Consider the following 10,808-nt stretch of genomic DNA (forward strand, 5'->3'; position numbering starts at 1 on the left):
CTGTCTAATTATAAATAATGCAGACGAGGCGTGTTAACTGAGTTCTCAACGTTTACTCACAGCGTGCTCATAACCACATTCTAACTGCCAGCATACAACAACGCTTCTCAGGGCTACCGCGCATGCTCGTCACTATCGTTGCATGCTGGGTAGTGTAGTTGTTATATTTGCTAGCTCATAACATCACATTAAGAGACACGCTTACGCGCTTAATTCAATACTCGCCGTCATTCCGGGTGGATTGACAAAAGACCTCCAGCCGCTACATATTGGTGTCAACAGGGCATTCGAAGCTAGACTGCTAAATGCGTGGGAACAGTGGATGACGAAGAAGCGCGCGGTGCATGCTGGGATATGTGACGTTTCATTTCTATTTGTGTGTTTATGTAAAGACCCCAAAATGGCTCCTATTAAGTGTGTTGTCTGTCTAATTATAAATAATGCAGACGAGGCGTGTTAACTGAGTTCTCAACGTTTACTCACAGCGTGCTCATAACCACATTCTAACTGCCAGCATACAACAACGCTTCTCAGGGCTACCGCGCATGCTCGTCACTATCGTTGCATGCTGGGTAGTGTAGTTGTTATATTTGCTAGCTCATAACATCACATTAAGAGACACGCTTACGCGCTTAATTCAATACTCGCCGTCATTCCGGGTGGATTGACAAAAGACCTCCAGCCGCTAGATATTGGTGTCAACAGGGCATTCGAAGCTAGACTGCTAACTGCGTGGGAACAGTGGATGACAGAAGGCGAACACACGCGACGTTCACCAAGACAGGGAGACGGAGACAGCGCCAGACGACATTTTGGATCCCACATTCGCCCAACTTTTCAATTAGGACACCGAAAGAGAAGAATTCGAGGGATTTATGAATGAAGAATAACTTCAGAAAGTGAGCGTTATGTTTATTTTGTGTGTTGTGACATTAACGTTCGAGCAACATTATGTTGCTATTGCTCTGCACTATTTTGAATTTTACTATGTTTGTGATTGCACATTTGCGTACATTTTGGGAGTGAACAGAGTTGTTAGAACGCTGGTTTTTAATATATTATTAAAGTTTGACTGACCTATCTGACTGTTTTTTTGACATTCCTTTAGCGCAGTTAGATGCGGCTTACAACACCGGGCGGCTTATAGGTGGACAAAGTTTTGAAATATGCCGTTCATTGAAGGCGCGGCTTTTAACCCAGGGCGCCTTATGGTGCGGAAAATACGGTAACTGATGTTCACGCAGAACGGGAAAAAAACCCTGCAGTGCGAGAGAGATAAATAACATCCTTTATGATTTCCTTTGACTTTCAGCCGACAAATATATAAAACATGACATTTGGAAGTAAATAATTTGCTTGATGCAGCACTTCCATGCTGCTGGTGCACACTACTACATCTTCTACCATAAACAAGAAAACCGAGCTAAAGTTGCCTCGCACTACTTTTGCCTGCACTTCTGATTACTTGTCAAAAAGACTACTTGCAGAATTGTTTTACTAAACTTTTGTTTGAGGCGGCCTGTCACTATTAAACTTGGACTGCCACCGAAAGATTTTAAGTCTCTTTAGATTTCGTGTGTTTGCCTTTGCTCACAAACGCATCATCATGCTTAGCACTACTAATGTGTGAATGATGACGGAATGAAAGCCCTATATAAAAATCCCCAATTACAGAATATTAGCCTCACCCACTAAATTACAGGGAAAAAATATGTGTCCATATATTAGCCGCACCAGATTATAAACCGCAGATATAAACATTGTGAATGGTGAGTTCAAACCCCGGCCGAGTCATACCAAAGACTATAAAAATGGGACCCATTACCTCCTTGCTTGGCACTCAGCATCAAGGGTTGGAATTGGGGGTTAAATCACCAAAAATGATTGCCGGGCGTAGCACCACTGCTGCCCACTGCTCCCCTCACCTCCCAGGGGGTGAACAAGGGGATGGGTCAAATGCAGAGGACAAATTTCACCACACTTAGTGTGTTTGTGACAATCATTGGTACTTTAACTTTTTTAAATGAGTTATTTACACATAGATTAAATGTTTATTTGCATACCTTAATTGTTTCCAAAACAGTGTTTGTAAAACAGCAGTAGAATAGCTGATCAAACAAAACAGAAGCCATCATCATGAACCCACGAGCTGCAGAAGCTAGCTCTCCAATCAGCTAAACAGACTCAATAACTCAACGGTGACGTTTTGATGAGTTTAGTTTGGAATTTGTAAAACTGAAACAATACAAAAATAATGCCGTTGTAAGTTAACAATACTAACACAGACACTTGTAAACATGTTAGCATATTCAACACTAGCATCATATGCATGAAAACACTCCCACAGACATCATACCGGGAGGTTTAGTAATTATAAACAGATTTAGTTATACTGTAAAACTTAAACGTTGCTTGGAATGATGAATTTGGAATCCATATAAGTAGAACTGCTTTGGCGGCTACAAGACCGAACGGTGCTCCGGTTGAAAAATAAAAAGTACTAGTAGAAGGACTTTGCAGCACCTGCAGTGAGCGAACTCGTCCAAAAGATGGCACCACATCACAAACAATAAAACACCTCATTGTATTTTCTTGTTTAAAAAAAATAAATCTTTATGGCCCCAGCGAAGAAAAAGACAAATGGGTTCAAAGTGTAGAAAAAAAGTAGCGGCTTATAGTCCAGAATTTTCGGTAGTCATTTCAATTCCATACACCTCATACCACAGCTGACTTGACTGTGCCATGGTAGACATCTGCTTAGCAACAGCGAGGTTTTAGAAGGTGCACTCACAAGTATAGGGCTCTATGATTTCTGTGTTAATAGAATAGCGGACTGAATCACAGAATCGCTGTCATGAGGAGAGGGAAGGTTTGTCTGGAGAAATTATGTGTCCCAGACCATTCATTAATCCCTGAAATACACAACAGTTGCTACAAAATTAAACAGTGGCAAAGTAGTCACTTGAAACACCGACTAAGTCTGCAAACAAACTACAGAGCTAATAATGCTGGCCAGGACAACCCATAAACAAGCATAATGTACTAACAGGACGGGAGCCGTAACTTAAAAGGCAATTTAAGTTTCAACACAGCCTCAAGTCTTTTTTACTCAAACAGACGCCACGCCGTCAAGAACAGTAGCACACTTCCAGCCTTCACAACAACCGTGCTGTGCGCAAAATCCAGTCTGACTGCGCTAACCAAATAAGGGTTTCAAAAACGTACCTTAAATAAGCACACTGTACTAGGGCTGAGCGATATACCAGTATTAAGTAGAATACCGGTATATTTTAGAAAGCGGTATATATTTGAGACAATACCATCTGATGTGCCTTTTTTACGACAGTTTGCACTTCTCCGTGCCTGATGGGCGAAGCACAGGGCGTCTTCTTTAGCTAACCCCGCCACTTGGGTGTTTATGGAGGCTCCTCTCTGACACGCTGTGCCTCATCCAGCCATCCATTTTCTACCGCTTGTCCCTTTCGGGGTCGCGGGGGGTGCTGGAGCCTATCCATCAAACCTTAAAGAAATATGGCGCGCACTGCCGACTTGTCGACTTGCGAGTGATACAATGCTTTGGTCAGCGACTGCATTTGGCTTTTGACTACAGCTTTATTTACACACACACCAATTTGCTTGAGAACATATATCTCTTATCGTAGTGACTTTATCATTAATCTAATCTGTTCATGATGTTCAATTGTGATAGCGACTTAGAACAGAAGCTAATGATAGCTCCTCTCTGCTGCTTGCTCGGTGTGTCAAATATTTAACTACCGTATTTTCCGCACTATAAGGCGCACCTAAAAACCACAATTTTTCTCAAAAGCTGACAGTGCGCCTTATAACCCGGTGCGCTTTATTACGATTCATTTTCATAAAGTTTCGATCTCGCAACTTCGGTAAACAGCCGCCATCTTTTTTCCCGGTAGAACAGGAAGCGCTTCTTCTTCTACGCAAGCAACCGCCAAGGAAAGCACCCGCCCCCATAGAACAGGAAGCGCTTCTTCTTCTACTGTAAGCAACCACCCGCCCCGGGAAGAAGAAGAAAAAACGCGCGGATATCACCGTACGTTTCATTTCCTGTTTACATCTGTAAAGACCACAAAATGGCTCCTACTAAGCGATCCGGTTCATAAAAAGACGCAATCTCTCCATCCGCACACGGATTACTACCGTATTTCACAGCAACTGATATTCCTGTGAACCGCACTGTGGAACGGGAGCACGTACGGTGAATATTCGCACCACAGGGAATGAGAAGTCATCCTTCACTGTGGTTCTAGCTTGCCATGCTAACTTCCACCCATGGTGATATTCAAAAGGAAGACCTTGCCAAAAGAGACCTTTCCAGCCGGCGTCATCATAAAAGCTAACTCGAAGGGATGGATGGATGAAGAAAAGATGAGCGAGTGGTTAAGGGAAGTTTACGCGAAGAGGCCGGGTGGCTTTTTTCCACACAGCTCCGAAGGCGAACACACCTTCACTAAGACGGGCAGACAGCGCCGGACGACATACGCCAACATTTGCCAGTGGATCGTAAATGCCTGGGCAGATATTTCGGTCACAACTGTGGTCCGAGCTTTCCGGAAGGCAGGATTCACAGAACTGCTGCACAACAACAGCGACACTGAATCCGATGACTTCGACGAGACAAAGCCGGCCATTTTTGGATCCCACGCTTGCGCAACTTTTCAATTCGGACACCGAAGACGAAGAATTCGAAGGATTTACGAATGAAGAATAACTTCAGAAGGTGAGCGCTATGTTTATTTTGTGTGTTGTGACATTAACGTTCGAGCAACATTATGTTGCTATTGCTCTACACCATTTTGAATTTTACTATGTTTGTGATTGCACATTTGCGTACATTTTGGGACAGAGTTGTTAGAACGCTGGTTTTCAATATATTATTAAAGTTTGACTGAACTATCTGACTGTTTTTTTGACATTCCCTTTAGCGCAGCGTAGGCGCGGCTTATAATCCGGGGCGGCTTATTGGTGGACAAAGTTATGAAATATGTAATTCATTGAAGGTGCGGCTAATAATCCGGTGCGCCTTATAGTGCGGAAAATACGGTACAACTCCGTTTTAAAATTGTTCCTATCCATAGCCTGTGCGGACTAAGGTACTGTAGTATAGCGGCTGGGTAGCTGAAAAGTAGTTTTATTAACAAAATGAAATAATTGCTTTGACATAGTAACGGTTAACTTATTACTTTTTAAAGAATAAACACATTATGTTACTACTTACAACAAAAATAATCTGAGTGCGATCAACGCTGGTTATCTAGCCATAAACCACAAAGGCAATCTTAAGCACTTCCAATAATGTGTTGCATCAATAAATGTAAGCATTTTTGTATTTAATTAGCAAACATTTTATCCATCACACAAAAGGCACACACACTATCATGGTAAAATAAGTGAAAGGTAAAAAACAAACAATTTGGGTAGAAATAATTCTATACGGTCCTACAAGCATTTTCTGCCGCACAAAATAAAACCTACAACACTCCCAATTCAATAACGTCATGTTCTGTTATTAAACAAGCTTTAAAAACCATGTAATGTGTCATATTTCTTATGAAAAACCAAAAGGATCAGTTTTACCCATTCACACAGTAACAAAGTTTTGCTTTATAACCAATTATGCAAAGCAGAAAACGCCATTCAGTGCACCTGTGGTGAACTACAAACGTCTAAAGCTTTACTCAGCTCTTACAAATCAAACTGAACCAGGTAGTTTATCCATAATCCTGCCAGCAGACACACTAATAAATCCCCCGGACGCAAGTGAAACGATAACCTTATCTAAGTAATCTTGTTAGGGGAAAGTGTTGTGACCTGTGCGCATGTGTTCTCTCTCACATGTTAAATGTTTCAATATTAGCCTGGTCTTAGTTTGTTCATCAGGTGAATTTTTGACGCTAGTGTTTTTACACCTACTCTACATTGAGTAGCTAACATTCCTGCTTAGTGTGTGAAAGTTCAACATGGCCAATTACAAAACGTACAAGAGAAGACGCACAACAGGATCAAGTGATTGAAAAGACTCCTGCTGGTTCACATTTGACCCTCTTGAAGCCATGGGAACACCTGTCCAAACAGCCGCTGCTCAGTTCTCATGCCGCTAAGGTGAGACACACACGTCAGCGGACAGCAGTACCAAAAATGACCTCACAGCATGAAGTGTTAAGTGTCGATTTTATGAGCAGTTGGAACAAATGACAACAGATCATGGGACAAAAGAAACCATCTACAATTACTTATTTTAATTTCTCGACTGTAAAACTTTTATTTGCTGTGCTTTTTAATTGGAAATTGTGTCTTAAATGTTGGTTGTGTTACATAGCTGTTTGTGTAAAACCCATCGCTGTGTGGTTTACAATTAATTCATCAGTTTCTCTCTCTTTGATGAAATAACATTAGAGGAATTGTTAAGATGTGTTAAGGGGACAAAACAAACAACATGTTTACTTGACCCATTTCCTGGGAAACTTATTAAGGAGCTTTTTGTATTATTAGGTCCATCAGTGCTAAATATTATAAACTTATCACTTTCCTCTGGCACTGTTCCACTAGCATTCAAAAAAGCGGTTATTCATCCTTTGCTCAAAAGACCTAACCTCGATCCTGACCTCATGGTAAACTACCGGCCGGTGTCCCACCTTCCGTTTATCTCGAAAATCCTCGAAAAAATTGTCGCACAGCAGCTAAATGAACACTTAGTGTCTAACAATCTCTGTGAACCTTTTCAATCCGGTTTCAGGGCAAATCACTCTACGGAGACAGCCCTCACAAAAATGACTAATGATCTACTGCTAACGATGGATTCTGATGCGTCATCTATGTTGCTGCTTCTTGATCTTAGCGCTGCTTTCGATACCGTCGATCATAATATTTTATTAGAGCGTATCAAAACACGTATTGGTATGTCAGACTTAGCCTTGTCGTGGTTTAACTCTTATCTTACTGACAGGATGCAGTGCGTCTCCCATAACAATGTGACCTCGGACTATGTTAAGGTAACGTGCGGAGTCCCCCAAGGTTCGGTTCTTGGCCCTGCACTCTTTAGTATTTACATGCTGCCGCTAGGCGACATCATACGCAAATACGGTGTTAGCTTTCATTGTTATGCTGATGACACCCAACTCTACATGCCCCTAAAGCTGACCAACACGCCGGATTGTAGTCAGCTGGAGGCGTGTCTTAATGAAATTAAACAATGGATGTCCGCTAACTTCTTGCAACTCAACACTAAGAAAACGGAAATGCTGATTATCGGTCCTGCTAAACACCGACATTTATTTGATAATACCACCTTAACATTTGACAACCAAACAATTACACAAAGCGACTCAGTAAAGAATCTGGGTATTATCTTCGACCCAACTCTCTCCTTTGAGTCACACATTAAGAGTGTTACTAAAACGGCCTTCTTTCATCTCCGTAATATCGCTAAAATTCGTTCTATTTTATCCACTAGCGACGCTGAGATCATTATTCATGCGTTCGTTACGTCTCGTCTCGACTACTGTAACGTATTATTTTCGGGTCTCCCTATGTCTAGCATTAAAAGATTACAGTTGGTACAAAATGCGGCTGCTAGACTTTTGACAAGAACAAGAAAGTTTGATCATATTACGCCTATACTGGCTCACCTGCACTGGCTTCCTGTGCACTTAAGATGCGACTTTAAGGTTTTACTACTTACGTATAAAATACTACACGGTCTAGCTCCAGCCTATCTTACCGATTGTATTGTACCATATGTCCCGGCAAGAAATCTGCGTTCAAAGAACTCCGGCTTATTAGTGATTCCCAGAGCCCAAAAAAAGTCTGCGGGCTATAGAGCGTTTTCTATTCGGGCTCCAGTACTATGGGATGCCCTCCCGGTAACAGTTAGAGATGCTACCTCAGTAGAAACATTTAAGTCCCATCTCAAAACTCATTTGTATACTCTAGCCTTTGAATAGCCCCCCTTTTTTAGACCAGTTGATCTGCCGTTTCTTTTCTTTTCTCCTCTGCTCCCCCCTATACCTTGTGGAGGGGAAGACACACAGATCCGGTGGCCATGGATGGGGTGCTGGCTGTCCGGGGTCGGGACCCGGGGTGGACCGCTCGCCTGTATATCGGTTGGGAACATCTCTGCGCTGCTGACCCGTCTCCGCTCGGGATGGTTTCCTGCTGACCCCACTGTGGACTGGACTCTTACTGTTATGCTGGATCCACTATGGACTGGACTCTCACAATATTATGTTAGACCCACTCGACATCCATTGCATTCGGTCTCCCTAGAGGGGGGGGTTACCCACATATGCGGTCCTCTCCAAGGTTTCTCATAGTCATTCACATCGACGTCCCACTGGGGTGAGTTTTTCCTTGACCTTATGTGGGCTATACCGAGGATGTCGTTGTGGCTTGTGCAGCCCTTTGAGACACTTGTGATTTAGGGCTATATAAATAAACATTGATTGATTGATTGATTGATTTTTAATCCATTTTGCTTTTGTTACTTGATACTTTACTCTAGCTGGCCAGCATGTGGACTGTTTACCTTTCAGTTCAGCTTTGGCGCGTCAACATTCACATGAAATTTTTATCGAAATTGCATGGTTGTATTTCTTTTAGTGGAAACAAATCTACATTTTACTGGTTTTGAAGGTAAAAACTAGCAAAATGACCCCTGCATCCTTTAACTTGCCAATCTGTGGCCCCCAGCGGAAAAAGTTTGAGCACCCCTAATGTACACTAACATGTGTGGCGCGGTGCATCACGGATAAGACATTAAACCCCTCCTGGTCTCGACTAACCTAAATCCGCCACACGTGGGACTCTTCCATCCCTATGCAGAGAGAAACTGGGAGGTGGGAGGGTGGAGGGGCTGAGTGTGTTACGTAACTGTGGATGTATCAACACAGCAGGCTCTGAAGGGCGAGCAAAACAAAGTCGTGCGGGCCTGCTTGCCATCTTTTGCAGGTTTAAAATTGGAGGAAAGGCCGACTCGTAGGCAAGACGGTAGCAGTCGCTGTTCAGCGATGCCGGCATTTCAACACCTGTCAGCGCCAACATGCTTGAGCTGAAGCCTGAGTAAGAAAAGGTCACCTTTGCTTGTCCTTTCTGGTTAACCTTTAACACACATAGACAGCAGTTTGTATACAATCCAATATATTAGTGGTAGGCTATAGAAATACAATATAATGCTGCACAAAGATGGCACATGTAGGAGAGCGTTGCATTTACAAAAAGAGATACACTGGCAGGCCCTGTGATGAGGTGGCGACTTGTTTTCAACAGCTGTACCCCGCCTACCACCCGAATGCAGCCGGGATAGGCTCCAGCGACCCCAAAAAGGACAAGCGGTAGAAAATGGATGGATGGATACACTGGCTGGTCCACTACTACTTCGACATTATTCACCTACTGCACAGGCCTTCTGTCAGCTGATACCCACCCCTTTAACTTTAGGGGAACCCGAGCATTTGAAAGTCCGATTGCATTGAATGCATCTTGGTTGCCTTGCAATGCAGATATCACGTGACTGAGGAATTATAAAACCAATCATTTGGCACCAAATAGCTACGAAAAATACAAAATGTGTTATCATTCGAGCTGAAATCAGAGGAATTGACGTCCCAAGTGTGTATTAAAATAATAAAAACACTTTCTAGGACACCGGCGGCCATTTCTGTCCGCCGCAGTCTGACCTTGGAGAGGAAACTTTCCTGTAAGTAGCTATAAAAAGATGACCGTCAAATAAGCCTTCGTCAGTTTTTATTCGGGTTGGACTAGTTTTTAACGACAATGCCTTTTCTCGTCGACATGAACAAAGACGTATGATGGACCCACTAATCAACGCCAACAAAAGGGGTACAATCAATGGGACTGATGTCGCCATTCGTGTTTTAACCTCGGACAAAAGACGCCTCCCCTCGCTTTCTATTCTTAGCCCTCGTTTATCGGCGTCGACAGCTAGTCGAAAATAAAATACGTATGCGTCAACTCGATGACAAAAAAAAAAAAAAAAAAGGTCAAATAACAAAAAGTGGAGACTTATAATATAAAGCTAGCGACTAGCTGGAGAGGTTAGCATGCTCGCAAGTCGCCACCGGCGTCTAACGGCTGCTACATTCTTCACTCATACACGTTAGCTTAGCATTGCTAAACCGGCTTCCACCGTCCACTCACAGTTTCTTTGTGTCTGGCACTGAGCAGCCGCCGGGGCGAGCACCGCCGGGTTCCTGGGCAACGCTGCAGCAGACCTCGACAGAGAGGAGAGGACTTTCAGATATCCTGCCATGTCTCCCCGGGGCCCCGATCACTTTAGCAGCTTAAACACGAGAGAGAGAGAGAGAGAGAGGGGAGATGAGAGAGGAGAGAAGGCGCACGGAGCCGCACTGCAATATAGTCAGCTGTAGCGCCGCCCCCCGTCCCTCCTCCCCGGCGAGACGCGCCAAATTCTACGTCAAACGCACCCAACCAGGGAAAAGGGACAGGAGCAAATAAGGACACCCCATTAGATACACGTGTGTCATGATATCGGCCTAAGAGGTGACCGCGATATACATTTCCAAGATATGTGATTGATATTGTGACTTTGCCTTTATGGTCATAATTATTTATTATTACTTTGCCTTCATGGTCCTAATTATTATCAGAATAAAACAGAACATCAATTTTAGGCAAAGACATACTTGCCAACTTTGAGACCTCCGATTTCGGGAGGGCGGGGGGGGGGGGGCACGGTTGAGGGCGGGGGCGTGGTTAAGAGGGGAGGAGTATATTTACAGCTATAATTCACCAAG

At 43.4% G+C, this 10,808-nt stretch overlaps 1 protein-coding gene across 1 annotated transcript in view; it reads right to left on the reverse strand.

The window, feature by feature from the left end:
• Positions 1 to 10,397, reverse strand: part of idh2 (isocitrate dehydrogenase (NADP(+)) 2) — a 33,408-nt gene extending 23,011 nt beyond the window's left edge. The window contains exon 1 of the mRNA XM_061925236.2: positions 10,192 to 10,397. Within this exon, the coding sequence (XP_061781220.1) occupies positions 10,192 to 10,303 (112 nt within the window). The 5' untranslated portion in view covers positions 10,304 to 10,397. The remainder of the gene's footprint in view (positions 1 to 10,191) is intronic.
• Positions 10,398 to 10,808: the final 411 nt, after the last annotated feature.

The sequence above is a fragment of the Nerophis lumbriciformis genome, linkage group LG29, assembly GCF_033978685.3.
Source record: "Nerophis lumbriciformis linkage group LG29, RoL_Nlum_v2.1, whole genome shotgun sequence".
NCBI classification, from domain to species: Eukaryota; Metazoa; Chordata; class Actinopteri; order Syngnathiformes; family Syngnathidae; genus Nerophis; species Nerophis lumbriciformis.